This window comes from Tiliqua scincoides, chromosome 4, assembly GCF_035046505.1.
Source record: "Tiliqua scincoides isolate rTilSci1 chromosome 4, rTilSci1.hap2, whole genome shotgun sequence".
Classification (NCBI taxonomy): Eukaryota; Metazoa; Chordata; class Lepidosauria; order Squamata; family Scincidae; genus Tiliqua; species Tiliqua scincoides.
In genome coordinates this window covers 224038752-224055314 of record NC_089824.1, presented here as the reverse complement: position 1 = coordinate 224055314, position 16563 = coordinate 224038752, and the positions used below count along the sequence as shown (strand labels likewise).

Genomic DNA, 16563 nt, shown 5'->3' with positions numbered 1-16563 from the left:
AAAAGCAGCAAGTCCACCAGAGCAGCTTCAGGCTCCATAATGGAGGCCTCGCCCCACGGCTGAAGAGAGGGCATCCAAGAGCCTCCCTTGCCGGCCAAGTGATTGTCATGCCCTGACCCTTCCCCTGAAGGCAGGGGAACCAGCCCCCCACCCCCAGTTCACTTGCAGGGCTCAACTCCTGCTCAACAGCTGGCTGCTGCCCACAGTTGGAGTGGGGCTAAACACACAGAGGTGAGAGGACGAGGGCCACACACAGCCGCCTCGCCCAGCCCTTCAGTAGCCCCCCTTCAGGCCCAGGGCGAGGTGACCCACTGGGGGGTCCCTGACAACGGCGGCAGGGAGTGAGAGCCCCTCTCCACCAGGCACTCCTTTCGGCCCAGAGGGGGAAGGTGACATGCTGCCTCTCTCTCCAGCCTCTGTGCCCTCCGCCATGCCTGTGCTCCCCACCAGCCAGGTGCCCCCTCCTTCTACCTCTTCCTGCAGCGAATATTTATTCTGCTAACTCTGTCCTCTCTCCGCGACAGACACACACACACGCACACACACAGAGCTCTCCTTTGCAGAGTGGAGCCCAGCCAGCCAGCCAGCCCCGTGCAGGCGTGGGAGGAGATGTCTCCAGGCCCTTGCAGAGATCCGCTTGTCCAGGCCCCGGAGACCCAGCGGAGAGAGGCATCAAAGCAGGTGCCACTGGGACCCGGCTGCCTTTGTTTCCTCCCGTCTTTGTTTGAAGTGAAGAAGAGCAGCTTTCAGGCTGTCAGCTGCCTCTTCCGGGAACGCACAAGTGGCGGGAAGGGGGGTGCAGAAAAGGGCCCGAGAGGCAGCAGGTGGGAATGCCAGGATATGCCCAGGACCTGCTAGCGAGCAGAGAGCAGTGGCAAGGGAAATGCACAGCGCCCACTGGCACTTCCCCCCATCTGCTGCTTCACAGGGAACCTCAGCCCCACTTTCTGCCAATCCCCCCCCCCTCACCCACACCGAAATAACCATTTTCAGCTCCCTCCCACACTGCAGGGAGCCGGGTGGTTTGCATGGAAGGGAGAAGTACCGTCCTTCTGCGCGCAAGAGGAGGCTGGACGGTGTGGGGGAGGATGTTGAACTCATAGCAGAAACCAGGAGAGAGAGAGAGAGAGAGATCCCCCTCAACAGGCTTGGAGCTGCATTTGACACTCTGGGCTACAGGGGAAGGTGTGGGAGAATCTGAAGCAGCCGGGACCAGCCCGGTGGATGTTGGGTTTGAGGCAGCATCGCATACAAGGCTGGGAGTGAAGCAACACAGGATGCGAAATGAGGCAAATCAACTCCTCCAGGGAGTTCCAGTGGCAAGTTCCAGTTCCATTTTCTTGCCTGGTTCCTTCAGTAGCTCTGACACTGCCCTGCAGGGACTCATGACAGCCTCAGGAGCAAACTGTGGACTAGCTGCATGAAATGCACGCAGGCTTGGGGAGTGGGGGGTGCTTGAGACAGGTCATTCTGCTAAAAATCCCTGCCTGCTGTCCCATTCCCCCTCCCCCGCAGTGGTTCAGATGTGTGCTTGCTGTAGAGACACAGTGATGGCCTCTCCCTCCTTGGAGGCTTTCAAGCAATGGACGGATGGCCACCTGTCTGGGATTCTGTAGTCGCCTGTGCTGAACAGGGGGCTGGACTACATGACCTCAAGGGTAGTTTCCAATGCTCCTGAGCATCCTTCTGAAAATGGGCTACACTGAGACTGCCCAGCTTGTTTCGCAGACGGGCCAGAGCTCTTGAGCTCCACTCTGAGCACTGGCATCACCCTGTGGGGATCTCCAAACCACGACTGGCTGGTGAACCTGATGGGCATGCTCTGAACTGGAGGCACAGCCTGTGCACTTCTGGCACTCCACGTGCAGAACCCTGAAGGGCCATGAGTGGGGCCTCTATTGGACCACACACTGGAGAGGGGTTTAGGGAGAGGTGCTGCTGGGTTGTTGCAATATGAGGTTTCTGGCTCAACTGGCTCTGGGAAACTGGCTCTTTCAGTGGGTCCAGATAGCCATGCAGCACACATGCAAAATTAGCAGCAAGTGGGGGCTCCCTCCCTGCCTGTGTCCTCTGCCCAGACAATGGCCAGAGGTGACTGCTGCTGCACAAGGCAGGGCAGGGCAGGCACACTGCGTCAACCCAGCCCCCAGCCCCAGCAGACCTGGGCAGCAGCAGCCATGTGCCCGCGGGAGTACCATGATTTTGTGTCAAATTCCCCGGAGGGGCTGCCTGCCTGCCTGCCTGCCTGCCTGCCGCTTCCTCACTCGCTCATGCCGGCCATGAGCAAAGGTCTGTCCAGCCACTCAGAAAGATCCCAGCCCCCTCACTGCCCTTTGCCCAGTCCAGTCAACTCACCTGCCTCCATGGCCAAGATTGTGATGTTGTGCCAGCCTGCTGCCTCCCGGTCAAGCCCCTGGCAGGTTGTGATGGAGCCACTCTCTGGGTCAATGTCAAAGATCCACTCCAGGTCGGTGCTGCGGTCAATGGCATACCTGGGAATCGGGGAAGGAAGAGCTGGTGAAAAGGCTCCACGGAAGGCGGGCACATCCCCTCCCACAGTGACATCTGGCCTGCGGACTCATCCACCTCCACAGGCACATCAGGGCTCTGATCAGACACGGGCAACAGCCACATGTGCAAAGGCCTCGTTCAAGGCAGAACCTGCTAGTTTTGATCAAACATTAGGAGAGTGGAAGAAAAGAAGGGGACGATCAGGGCGTGTGGGGCTGTGCAGGCGGGAGGGGCTGAGGGGTCACAGTCACAGGATCCTGAGCAGGAAGGGGCCTTGACGAGGTGACTAGAAGTCATCTAGTCCGGGTCCCTGCTCCAGGCTGGCCACTGAAGCATCCATGTGAAGGACTCAGCAGCTGCTGACACAGATCTCTGCAGGTACGGCTACGATGAAGCACACGGACTTCAGCAACATACGCAAGCCAAAAACTGGTGGGAGAAAGAGGGGAAGCACCTCTGGTTCTGGCCTTCTGGCAGGCGTGCCGCATCCCAAGCCCAGACCAGGCTGTCGACAATCGCCCTGCCGCCTCAGAGAGTGCACGAGGTTGGACTCCTGAGCACGGCAGCACCTTCCACGTGTGCCAAGAACGGGGGCCACAGGTGCAGCAGGAGTCTGAGAGGCAGCCTCTGTTTGCTCCCCAGCCAGCTGAAGACCCAACATGTGGGGAAGAACCCTGTGCTAAGAGACACTCTGGCCCCTGCAGAGGGTCTCCTCCACACACCAGGCTCCAGTCTTTCTTCAGAACTGGTGCAATAAATACTCCAATGCAGGCCTGGAGAGCACCCTGCGCAGGCCCTGCAAGCGATGCAAGCTCTGTGGGAACGGAAGCGCTGCCCAGCCAGCAGACAAATTCCAGATGACCTTGACGTACAGGAATGCCGGATTAAAAGGCAATTCAGTGGCGAAGAGGATGGGGGAGGATTACGCAAGAACATCAGGATTGCCTTGCTGAATCAGGCCAAAGGCCCACTGAGTCCACTCGGAACGCAGGCTTGTGAAGCAGGCCCCCCTTGGAACCTGGAGGAGGGCGGCTCCATGCTGCTGCACCCCCTGCCCAACCTTGGAGAAAGTCTATGCAGCTACTCAGCAGAGACCCTCCTCTGGGGGTGGAGGGGCAGGGTGTTTGCAGCCCTTCCTGTCCTTGTCCCCACAGGCACCTCCTAAGCCATCTCACAAGCATTCCCCTCCCTCCCCAGAGCTGCCCCCCCCCAGTGTGCCCTCCTTTCCAGGACTCTGCGCGCCTTCCTCCAGAAGGACTCATCCCTTCCCATTTCAGCAGGTGGGACAGAATCAGGCACAGGCAACTGGGTTAATGCAGGATAAGGAATGTAACAGTTTCAGGCTGCAGGAGCAAGCGGGGGGGGGGGAGGAGAGGATTTTTCAGCCAAGTAAGGGGGTGGCAGATCAACAGGCTGCAAAGGAGCCCACCACGTCCTTCCCCACTACCTCTCAAGTTGGTTTTGCAGACCTCACAGCTCAGGGACGTGTTCAGTGCTGAATACAAAACAGCCCGTCTCAGAAGCATGTTCTCAAGAGCCACATTCAGTGACAGCCCAGGACCACCTTCTGGAGTCCTTCCTCCCACTCCAACATAGCTCTCAGGCACGCCAGTCCCACCATATACAGGTTCACACACGTGTTGCCCCTCCCCTGGGTTTGCTCTCTTCTCCCTTTCCTCAGGCCGGTTTCCCAGAGAGGGGAGGAAAGGGCTGCTTTACCGGACGGGGCTGCTGGCCGCATCAGGGTCCAGTGCGGTGACCACGCCCACCACGGAGCCCACCGCGGCGTCCTCCTGTACCTCCATGGGGCTGCTGCGGGGCTGGAACTCAGGCGGCTCGTCGACATCCAACACGGAGACCCGCACGATGGTCTGGTCCCGGAAGGTGCCCAGGTCCGTCAGGCGGGGGTCGGCAAACTTGTTCAGGGCCTCCACCACCACAGTGTGCACTGCCTGGGCCTCGAAGTTCAGAGGCTGCAACGACAAAGGGTGTGTGTGCGTGTGTGTGTGTGTGGAGAGTTCCAGCCCTGCTCAGGCTCCTGCAATCCTGCCCACAGGCCCGTTGCCATGGATTTCAAACTTCTGCATGGCTAGTGGCCCTCCATCCCAGGGAGGCACTGCAGGCGGTGCTGAAGTAGTGGTGAGCTTCCCAAGCCAGCCTCCAAGAGCCCAGCCACTTGGAGGGGCCCAGACAGAACCTCTCCAGCCACGACCAGAAGGCGGGCTGGACCCAGTGCTCTGCGGCCCAGGCAAGGGAGTCAGCTGGCCAGGACTGCCCAGCCGAAGTGGGTCACTTTGGTCGGCCACAGACAAGCCAGGAGGGGCCTCCGTGCCCTTTTGCTGGAGCTGCAGAGGCACCCTGGTGCAGCATGATCTGGCCAGACTTCTGCACTGCCCAGCTTCAGGCACCCAAGAGAAAGCACTCCACTTCTGGTTCTGTCAGACACCACCCTCAGAACACCAAGAGAGGCCGCATGCAGTTCCAGTTACTTGCTCACACATCCTGAATGCTTGGGGGGGGGGGGGATGGAGGGCTCCAGTCTTCCAGACATTCTGCCAGCCAAACAAGATTGGGACTCATCCAGAAGAATTGCTTGAGCACATTCAGAGAAGAAGGGTGGGGGCAGGATTGGAGGAGCTCAGAGGAGCACCCCAGGAAGAGAAGCATGTCAGTGCTCAGAGCTGTGGGGCCCCTGCTGGCAAGGTTGGGGGCCAAGGGCTGCCCCAACCACCACCACTTCTCAGTCTGCAGGGCTGATGGAGCAGGCAGCTCACTGCTTCCTCTTCCCTCACTCACCACTGCTCCTTCTGCCAGTGGGCCAGCCCCCGACAGGTCGCACTTCCAGCCCCCTCTCCTCCACACCCTTTGAGGCTCTTGGAGGGGACTGAGATTCAAAAAGGGTCTCTCACTGAACGAGCTGCAATTCTTTTCACCAAGTCATGTCTCTGTGTCCCCCCCCCCCTTAAAAGAGGAGCCTTGTCCATCAGGCAGCCTGACCACCTAGGCTCACAACAGACTGCCTCGGAAGTGTCCCTCTCAGCCTCTCTGGCTTGGGCTACCTTGGGCCATCCACTCCTTACCCTTCCTCCTCCTCACACAAAAGGCTGCTACTGGGAAGCAGGTCGCACGCTTGGGGCTGCTGGTTTCTTCAGCAACCCCCCAACTAATCTTGCTAGGTTTGCTGGACTGCAGGGAAGCCAGTGGTAGTCTCACAATGTAGGAAGACAGACTGGAGCGTGGCAGGAGCATTCATAGTGGTCCTGGGGGCAGGGGAGGGTTTGGAGGGGGTATTCCATTTGAGACAATGTAAGGTCTGGACAACTGACTCCAGAGGAAGGGTCAGGACCCACTAGGTGGGTCGCAAACTGCTTCTCAAACTGTGGGTTTCTCAAACTGTGGGTCAGGACCCACTAGGTGGGTCACAAGTCAATTGTAGGTGGGTCCCCATTCATTTCAATATTTTATTTTTGATATATTAGACGTGATGCTCCCATGGTACGTGACTGCATTTGGGGAAATGTGACAGAGCTGTACTTTTAACAAGCTACTCTGTATATTCTTTTAACAATGAGAGTCAATGGGTCTGACTACTGGGTAAGTATGGGTAGGATTGCGGCCTAGGATTATCAAAAATGTTCCTGCTTGATGATGTCACTTCTGGTCATGACATCACTTCTGGTGGGTCCTGACAGATTCTCATTCTAAAAGATGGGCCCCGATGCTAAATGTGTGAGAACCACTGCTTGAGCCGAACACATTTGCCCCAGCTTTCCTCTGTACCAGACCAAGACTGCCCACAACTGAAAGACAACAGCAAGGACACACAATGCAAAGAAAGCACCCCAAAGTAGGCCCCCAGCGACCCCCTAAACCAGCAAGAACTACACAGCGGACCCCAGACTGAAGCACTGGACTGAAGGAGTAACAAGCAGGAGCAGACGGCGATGACCATCCCCACCGACATCCTCACATGCAGAATTCTGGATGTGACCCTCGAGGGCTAAGAAGGAAGGATCAGCGGAGCCTCCACTGAACCTTTGCAAATAACTCACAGCCCTCAAGAAGGGGCTGAACTTAGAGTGCCCAGTGACTCTTCCCTCCCCCCCACTCGTGTGGTTGGCAGAAGGGCATACTGCAAGCAGCTCCTGGGCCAGAGTTTGGTCTGAGTGGAGAAGAGACAGTGGAGACTGGACTGAGAAGCCGGGAGAGCCCCAGGGGTCCAAGCCACCGTCTGAGGACTTCTCAGAGCCTGTTGCTGCTGCTTAGATGGCTCTGCTCTTGATGCCATTGAATGCTCAACCTGTACATGTCAAAGGGCCCAAAACTTCTATCAAACTTCCAGGACTGATGCAGCTGCAATGCAGTCTCCATGACCGGCGCACCCACTGCAGGATGCAGGAAGCACCCTGCTGGCACAGCTGCATCAGAGCTGGACAGTTGGACAGGGCTGGGCCCTTTGTTAGTCAAAGACAACCTAAGCCTCTCCTCCAAGTGACGTCCAAATCCTGGTAGAACTTTCCACCACTTAGGATGAGCCGGATCACCTCCACCCCACCACCCCATCACATGCTCAATCTCTCCCAGTGGGGGGGGGGAGGAACCCCGAAAGCCCCGTACAGTATCCTCAGTCGTCCCCCCCAGTACCCTGGCCTGAGGCAGCCTTCCTACTGACCTTGTGCACACAGATCAGGGCTTCCTGCGTACTGCTGTCTGTGGTCACCCGGAAGGCCCTCAGCCCCTCCTCATCTTGGACCTGGTAGGTCATGTCTGTATTTTCACCCACATCAGAGTCCTCTGCCTTCACTCTGCCAATCACCGTGCCCACTGGAGCAGTCTCCACAATGCTGAATTGGTACATCTCTGGTGGGGAGGGCAGGGGGGAGCAGAAAAAGCCAACAAAAGGTCACATTGGGGAGAGGGCAAGACGGGTCTGTACAATCACTGTCACCACCACACAAGAGTCATCCCTGCGCAGCAAACGTCTTGGCACAGGGAGGGAAGCCTGGAGCAGTTCCCCACCCCGCTGAATCACACCCCACATCCACAACAGAGTGGTCCAAAGGATCAGGCAGGAGGTGGGAGGAGAAGCCCCAGGACTCCCTGTCCCCTTCAGATCCTGAAGCACAACAGCTAGTTTGCCCTTGTGCTGAGGCGGGGGGGGGGGGGCCTCACCAGGCATATGAGGTGCTGTGACACTGTCCAAGCACCTGCTGGGATCCTCTCAAGACACCTCCTGCCCCTTGGCGTCTGGTGCCACCTCAGGAATGACAGTGACCCCACACCGTGAAGCTCCCTCACACCATCTCCCCCCACCATCACCCAGGCAAAAGCTCACTTTGTGGGAAGCGTGGAGGGTTGTCGTTGACGTCCGTGACAACAATGGTGACTGTGGTGGAGCCTGAAAGGCCCCCCAGCTGTCCCGCCATGTCTGTGGCCCGAATCACCACCTCATACCGGTCCTGAGTCTCCCGGTCCAAGTTGGCCACGGCTGTGCGGATCACACCTGCAAGAGCGCACAGGAAGACTGCAGTAGGAAGAGGGGCCACCCCTCCCCCAGAGCCCCTTTCAGCAGACCCTCGTGTGCTGCGGGTTTCCCGACCAACAGCAGCAGCACCTCCCTAGGTAATCTACCTCCACACCTTGTTGTTCTTGCAAGGACAGAAGACAAGGGACTGGGAGGGCTCCAAGAGCCAAGAGTCTCCACCCAGCCAAGGCAGACATGACCAAGGCAATCCAGAACCTGGTGGGGAGCAATGAGAGCAGGTGCCAACAGCCAAACCTGCTGCTCTGTGCCCCACGCACCGGAAGCCAGGCAGGCATGCACCGCTCAGTCTATGCGTATCTTGAGGGAGGCCTTCCTCATCACAAGTATGACCTGGACGTGAGTCTAGGCTGGGTGACCAGCCTCTCTGATCTCACCTGCCTGGACTGGCTGACTCGGAGAGGCAAAAGGAGAGGACCCGAGTCAGCAGTGGGGGCTGCAGGGCCCTGTTTGGGGGAAGGCCATGGCCCAGGCAGGGCTTCACTTGTGCAGGGCTTCTCTTGCTAGCGACCTTGTTGGGGAGGGGAGGAAGCCTGACACTGCTGAAGCTGCAGCCGTGCCCGCCCCTGGGCTGCAAACCGAAGCAAAATCCAAGCAGGGAGGAGCAGCTGCCTGCCATCTCCTCAGGTCAAGAGGAAGACTTTTCTGGTGAATTCTGCCAACATCGCCACAAATAGCTGCTGCTGCCCTGGAGAAGGTGGGAAAGCCACCCGTTTCCTGGGTGCAAGATGCAAGCCACGCTTTTCCTCTGTGACCCCAGGTTCTCGTGGGATGGGGATTACGACAGCCAGAAACTCTGCAAGGCTCTCTGGCCCTGCGGGATCAGACCCAGGCCCACCTAGTCCAGCTGCCTGCATTTCACAGTGGCACCTCAGGTGCTTCAGAGCTACCTGAGCGCATCCTGTTGCCACTCCCTTGCATCTGGCACTCAGAGACAGGCTACCTTGAAACCTGGAGGATGCACACAGTCAACATGGTTTGTAACCTGTTATGGACTCTTCCTCCATTAATCTGTCTTGAAGGCATCTAGAGCAGGTGCCATCACAATGCACTGTGGCAAGGCGTTCCACAGGACGCCTTGGTAAAGCACTGATGCTGGTCTGGAGGCCCAGCCCTGGCACGCTGAGAGGTCCGCCCCCGTCCCCCCAAGTAGCCAGAGAGAAACTGAGAGGTAGGCCCCGTATTCCTTCACTGAGACATTTATCTCCAGCCATCACTGCTGCCAGGACTGGAAGCAGCTCCTCATCTGGTCACTTTCCAACAGCTGTCGCTTGCGCAGGGCAGAGCCCTCAGCCTCTCTGCCAAGGCTCCTTGCTGCCTGCTCTGGAACACACCGGTTGGCACAGAGGTGGCCATTTTGTAGTGTTGCAGATAATCATCCTCACCTTCTCCAGAGCAGCCTCTGGGGATCCGCGAAGGGCACAGGAGAGTTCAGCGACCCTTCAGAGAGCTCTGACCGGCCCACCCCTCCTCTGCTGCTCCGGCCCATGCCCGACTGTGGCGCACTGAAGGGCCAGAGGCACTGCAAGAGGGCTTAGCCCCGGCACATACAAGGCATGGGTGCCTCTGAGCACGGGCAGAGGGCTCTCCTTCACATACCTCCTACAGGGAAGGATCACTGCCTCTGTGGGGGAGGCTGCACACAAACCATCCTTGCCGCCCCAGGAAAGGGGCGGGATTCGCAAGCCCTCTCAGGAGAGCTGGAAGGAGTGAGCCAAGGCCAGCAGCCCAGTGGCGGGAAGAGGCTCGGCAGGAGCTGTCAGCGCCAGCCAAGCAGTGCCTCACCGGAATGCAAACAGCTCCATTAATTAAAGGGTCCGGAGTGCATCATTAATGAGAGCCTTGTCAGTGCTGCCACAAGGAGCCGCACGCAGCCCGCTGCAGGAATTCAAGGCAGCAGCCCACCCAGCAAGCCCACTCCTGCAGCTCTGAGGCCAGCCCCAGAGACCAGCCCCCTTAATCCCACAGCAGATGGCAGCACCCCTCAGCAGCCCGGTTCAGGTGGCTGCCTGGCGCCACTGCCCCTCCAGGGCCAGGGGGTCTCCTTGAACACTGGAGCAGAAACACAGTCAGGAAATACACTCTCGTTGCCTAGTAAGGAGTTGGAGGCTCCACACACACAGGCACGTGCGGGTGCACGCTGGTGGGTCCCTTTCTGGATGGAGAAGACCCCGGCTGCAGTCCTGGGCAGAGGTTGACAGGACTGGGTCCGGCCTCCAGCCCGTTGTCTCCTGGACTGCATGAGAGGCAGAATGACACCTTTGTCTCTCCAGTGCTAAGGGGTGAAGGGGCGATTGGCAGGAAGGAGAACTCCAGCAGGCTTTGGTCCTCCTAAGTGGGTCAGGCCTGACTCCCTTCAGGCACACCTGCCGCTGCCCCACTCCTGGTGCGCTGCAGCCCCTGAGAGTGCCAGGTAGTGGGCTGCCTGATTTTAGTTATCTCCTTCACTCTCCCCCCCCCCCACTGCCTGCTTTCCCTTCTTAAAACAAAACATATTACTGGCAATTGTGTCTTCCTCTCTCCTCTGAGACAAACGTGTGCATATCAAGTGAGGTATTAGGTATTGGCAACCTTCAGTCTCGAAAGACTATGGTATCGCGCTCTGAAAGGTGGCTCTGGCACAGCGTCTAGTGTGGCTGAAAAGGCCAATCCGGGAGTGACAATCCCTTCCACACCGGGAGCAAGTGCAGTCTGTCCCTGGTCTGTCTCCCTGGCTATGGGCCTTCCTTCTTTGCCTCTTAGCCTCAGACTGTTGGCAAAGTGTCTCTTCAAACTGGGAAAGGCCATGCTGCACAGCCTGCCTCCAAGCGGGCCGCTCAGAGGCCAGGGTTTCCCACTTGTTGAGGTCCATCCCTAAGGCCTTCAGATCCCTCTTGCAGATGTCCTTGTATCGCAGCTGTGGTCTACCTGTAGGGCGCTTTCCTTGCACGAGTTCTCCATAGAGGAGATCCTTTGGGATCCGGCCATCATCCATTCTCACGACATGACCAAGCCAACGCAGGCGTCTCTGTTTCAGCAGTGAATACATGCTAGGGATTCCAGCATGTTCCAGGACTGTGTTGTTTGGAACTTTGTCCTGCCAGGTGATGCCGAGGATGCGTCGGAGGCAGCGCATGTGGACACTATCATGTGTTCATATCAAGTGAACACACACACAAAGTGACACTGGATTAGATCCTCCTCATCGAGTCTGCGGTGATTGAATTCGGCACCCCCATCCCGAAAAAGGCCACCCTGCGAGCCCTTCCTGGGGGGCACACGTGCGACCCGCCTCTCGGCTGCTCCACGGGCAGCACGGGGAACTGTGGGCCTCCTTCTTCATCCAGCTCTGCAGGAGTTCACAAAGGGCTGGCCAGGGAGAACCTGGAAAGCTCACTACATGCACCTGCATCTCTGGGAGGGCCAGGCAGAGAGCAATTCCCCCACGGACAGGGGGTCACTCAGCATTGGGCTGTTCAAAGGCAGGACGTCCTGGCAAGGGGTCCAATCTGCCCTATCCAATGCCCTGGAGAATCCTCCACACAAAAGCAGCTGCAGAGAAGGCGGCAGTTTGGTCAGTTCTCAGAAAAGTCTGGATCAGGGCCTGGGGGTAGCCCGACCAATGTCCCCCTTTGGCATGGATTGAACAGGGGCGAACAAAGAATGTACAAAACAACTCCCAGGGACAGGGACATCTGCAGGATAAAGACTCCAAGTCCTCTCAGCCATCTCGGACCAGGCGGCTGCCGGCACCTGCTGCCCTGGCACAGAAGGGCCGACGGAGAGGAGCAGACCCCTCTGCTGACTGGGGGTCCAGGAGAATGGACATCCCAGAACTGGGGCTGGTTCAGCTGCTACCCAGTGACAGTGCTCCAAAGCGCAGCAGGTGAGCAGCAGCCGGCATGACCTTCATCCGTGGTCGACCCTTCCCTGGAGACCCTGCCAGGCCTTGCAAGTCCTGGAGATAGCCGGGCAGGTGGCAAGAGCCTCAGCCAGGAGGCCCAGGCACACCCTCCCTCCTGTGCTGGTGCAAGGATGCTGCACCAGGAAACACTCACAGCCACCACCCTGAGAGGGGCACAAGCTGGCCAGCAGGCCTGGTGGCCGCCTGGGCCTGCCTGAGTGTGCAAGACAGGAGAAAAACAGGTCAAAGTCAAACAGGAAAAGCAAATGGCTCTCCATTATCGTATATTACGAAAAATGAATGTGCCAGGCTTTATGGCTCCTTTTACAACGTTAATGATCACAGAGGCTCTGCAAGTTAAGCTGCCGATATGGGCAATTAAACCTTATGCTCCGGGCACCGGGAGGAAGGGCTGTGCAGAGGCATTTGCCTGGAGCAGGACAGTGGCCAACCGGGCCTTTGCTGGGCAGGGCAGGGCGTTGCTCAGAGCAGCTCCAAAGAAGCTCAGCTGCACAGCTGGTGGCCGGACTGCAGGCAGCCTCCCCACCCCCCAAATCTGAGGGCTGGCCGATGCCCCCGCTGGAGAACAACCAGGGAGAGGCCACCCTTTGAGGAGACATGGAATGATGCTGGGAAGCGCTTGTGCAGGACCAGAAGGAGCAAGCCAGGGGCCCGGCTTCTTCTCCCAGATCCACAAGACCCAAAGCAGCTTCCTGCCTGGGCTGGTGGGGAGCGGCTTGCTGCTGGCTTGGTTGCCAACACCAGCCTTCACTGCCCACTCTGAGATCTGGTGTTAAGTTGAAGACAGAGAAATAACAGCCCTGCTGGTTCTGAGTTGGAGCCACACCGCTGGGCAATGGCAGGGATGACGCCCAGGCCACGCGCCGGCCCAAGCAAGCCACAAGGACCTCAAGGGCAGAGGTGGTGGCGGCGGCAGCAGCAGCATCTCTGTGGAATCAGGAAGTGGAGGAATCCTAGGCCGCCTGCGCGACCCCGTGCTGTCCTCTCAGCAAGCCCGGTGAGGAACTGCAGGGCGGGTGCAGCCGGGCAGCCCCCAGGTGCAGCCCCTCCACTCAGCCGGAGCAGGAGGGGAAGCACCCACCTCCCCACAGCCCAGCAGGCTTCTTCCAGCCACACCGGCTTCCCTCCCTCTTGCCTGTCCTGAAGAAGGGTGATGACAGCTCCCCGCCCCCATGCCTTGCCACCCTGCACCTTCCTGGTTCTCGCCAGCATCATCTGCTTGGGATTTATAGGGGGGCACTTTGCAACAGGCTTTATGAGGGGTTATTAAAGGACAGAGCGGCTGCCACTGTTCGCCCATTAAATATTAACAGGGCATTTAGAAAGCAATCCTTAATTTAAAGTGTTTCCTTTAATCAAAGGTTCCATGCTAACCATGCAGCTTCCAGGGAGCCTCAGGGAACCCCAGAGCAAGGGGGCCTGTACCAGGGAAGCACCACCACCTCAGAGCTGAGGGGCCTCCACAAAACAGCCCCTCAAGCAAGCTGGGATGACAGCTGCAACCTCTGGAGTGTCTCCACCAAGCTCAGGCATTGCACAGCCAACATTCAGGTTCACTCCCCTCCCTCCTGGTGCCACGCAAGGCCAGGCCAGGCCAGGCCAGGGGTGGTGTCTCTGGCGGGGGGCCTGCTTGTGGGGAAGGGTGGCAAGCTGGAGGAGGCAGCCTGTTCTTGGAGTGGAGGATAGTGTTGCTCACCTGTGCCAGGTCCGGCGTGGAGTCAGCCCCCCCACCAACCCAGGCAGGGGCCTTTGCCGGCTTTCTGCACTATTGCACCCCACTCTTGCAGGCTGGGTACCTCCTGGAGCCTCCCCCCCATACTGCCCCATGTGACACAGACCGGCCCAAGGGACCCTGGGAACAGGGATATCCAGCCAGCCCAACACTCTGCCTTGCCTCTGCGTTATCCCTCTGGCTTGGCGGGAATGGAAGAGAGCCCTTCTCCACCCCACCTGCCCTGGAACGCGACTCAAGCAAGGAAGAAGCCCTCCAACCGCCTTGTCTCCCCACCTGCAACCAGCATGCCCAAGCCCCAGCCCAGCTCAGCACTGACCAGTCCTGCTGTCCACTGTGAAGTGCTGCTCCCCCTCCAGGACGCTGTAGACCACCCTGGCGCTGCTTCCGTAGGTGGGGTCATCGGCATCGGAGGCCATCACCTGCATCACAGACGTGCCTGCGGCAAGACAGAGGACAAGGAGGCCCTGAGGACGGCACCCAGGCTGCCCCCGGCCTCCCTCTGCTGGGGCCTCCTCGGCCCACTCTGCGCAGACTGCTTCCTTCTGGTTCCGAGCGCAGCGTCAAGCATCGGCTGCTCTCTCTCATCAAGGACCCCCAGCGGAGGGGCAGCTGGAGGGGTGTGGCCCTGGGCCCTCCTGCCAGCCCCAGCCAGCGGCCCCTGTCTGCATGCACCACACGTAGCAGGGCAGGAGGAGGCTAAATTGGATAAAAGTCCATCAAACGGCTCCAATTAAGATATTGATTTTCAAGGCTGCCTCATTAAACAGGGTGCTGCGCTCTGACGGTCCCTGTGATGGATCTAATTTGACATCATGTTCAATTTGACAAAAGGGGGACCCGGGACATGGAGAGCCAGCTGGCAATGGAGGTAGGAAAGAACGGAACTGGGCGGAGACCAGACAAATGGGGAGGGGCGCAAGGCAGCCCCAAAGGCCCACCAGAGTCAGCAGCATTCAGACATGCAGCGGGCCTCCAGAAGTGAAACTGCACAAGAAAACATCCCCATCCCACCTCTCGGTCAAGGATTCTCAAGGCAGCTAACAGCATTTTGCAGCAACGGTGTTACAAACGTTTGGCATCAGGCTAAGTCAGCAATGGTGGCAGCAGCCAATTCTATTCAACCTCGAGAGGCTTCACGGTGAAGTGAGGGGGCTGCCTGACCAAGTGACAGGGTGGGGAGTGCTGAGGCAGGATGCCACCACCGGGAAGGCCCTTCTTTCCCTTGTGGAGTAGGACCTCTGCAAAAGAACTGCCAGGCTGGAGGCAGATGGTCCCACAACCACACATGTGTCCAAGAATTCAGAACAGAACTACCCATCAGTAGGATGGCACGGCACAGGCACACGCCAGCCCCACTGCCTGTGTGTTGGTCCCCAAGGGAGCCTAGTGAAGGGTCAGGACTACTCCAGGCACTGATTCCTCTGGGTTGGAGTTTGGTTTACCGCTCTGAATTCCCCACTTACTGAGGCAAGTCTCCCTCTGGCGAGTCCACACACACAGGCTAGAGGTCTGGGCATCCCCACTTAGAGCAACCCCACCACAGGGGCATCCTTGGCCCCTTCCCTCCTCTGAGCAGAGCCTTTTGCTCCCTGCATTCTGAGGCTTCCCTGGAATTCTGGGAAGCAGACCACCTTGCCAGCCCAGCCCAGCCCAGCCCAGCCCAGCCCAGCCCAGCCCAGCAACCAGTGAGTGCCCAGAGAGACCTGAGCCCCCTGACTGCTCACTTCAAGCTCAGAGGGACCCTGCACCAACCAAGGCCAGGGTTGGGAGGGGGGTGGCAGTGATGGTAGGAGCTGTGGGCAGGCAGCTCACCAGGCCCCCCTCACCAGACCATCAAGCAGGCTGTTGCAACTGCTGTCCTCCTCCTGACGCTGCTCTTTCCTTTAGGGATTCAGCGGAGCTTCCAACGTGGGGGAAACGTACCGACCACCAGCGCCACAAGCGCAAATCAGCATCAGTGACAATGGAAGCAAACTGCGTGTGTGAAGGAGAAGCACAAGCGTACTGGGGAGTGTCACAGGTGACAGGGGCTCAGAAAACACTTGTGAGAGGAGGTGGGCCACAACACCCACCCAGAGCCACACTGTGCTCGATATGCAGAGAGAAGCCTTGAGCACAGGCGCACTGGGGACACATCCTCTGCCGCAGATTGCTGCACGCTGCGAAGCACAGAACTGCCGGGAGAGAAGCTGAAGAGCGCCCAGGCAGTCCAAGGTCATTCGACAGCCTCGTCTTGCCTTCTCCCCAAGGGGACCGAAGAGGCAGGGTGCCCAGGGAAGGGGCAAGGTCACCGCACTCCCTGCTGCAAGAAGAGGCTGGAACGGGCTGCCTTGGGCCCGGGGGCGACAGGCAAGGAGTGCTCAGGCGCTGCTATTCCTGGCATGAGGGAATGGAGGCCAACGGAGCCGGAGCGGCCAGGCACTTGCCAAGGCCCACCAGCTGCAGCCCTCTGGTGCCCACTACTCCTCTCCCCCCCAGGAAGGGAAGGAGTGTGCAGGTGGGGCCAGAGAGGTGGAGGAGCAGCTCCCCACCCTCCACTCACTTGCTGACTCACTAGCAGTCTGCAGGCAGGCAAGAGTGGCACGGAGCAGCCGGGCAGTTGGCAATCAGTGTGGCAAGGGGGCCCCCAAAGGCTGTAAAGGAGAATCTTAGTGGGGGTTGGTGGCGGAGCCAGGTTGTGGGCGGCCTCACAGAAAGGCAGGAGGTGGCTGAGCCACACACATGCCCCAAGGCAGGGCAGGAGGCCTGAGCCACAGGCACAGTGGCCAGGCGGGAGAAGGAGACTCAGGGGCTCCGCCTGGGGAGGGGCAGAGTCCCCCCACCCCCAGTCCGTCTTTGGGCGTTTTAGCAGCTGCACTGCCTGAACAGCCA

At 58.9% G+C, this 16563-nt stretch overlaps 1 protein-coding gene across 1 annotated transcript in view; it reads right to left on the bottom strand.

The window, feature by feature from the left end:
- The window catches only part of CDH22 (cadherin 22), a 74734-nt gene that overhangs the window by 22440 nt on the left and 35731 nt on the right, over window positions 1-16563 (bottom strand). The window contains exons 4-8 of the mRNA XM_066624760.1: window positions 14009-14128; window positions 7847-8014; window positions 7184-7371; window positions 4231-4484; window positions 2356-2492 (exon numbers count right to left, since the gene is read on the bottom strand). Of these exons, the coding sequence (XP_066480857.1) occupies window positions 2356-2492; window positions 4231-4484; window positions 7184-7371; window positions 7847-8014; window positions 14009-14128 (867 nt within the window). The remainder of the gene's footprint in view (window positions 1-2355; window positions 2493-4230; window positions 4485-7183; window positions 7372-7846; window positions 8015-14008; window positions 14129-16563) is intronic.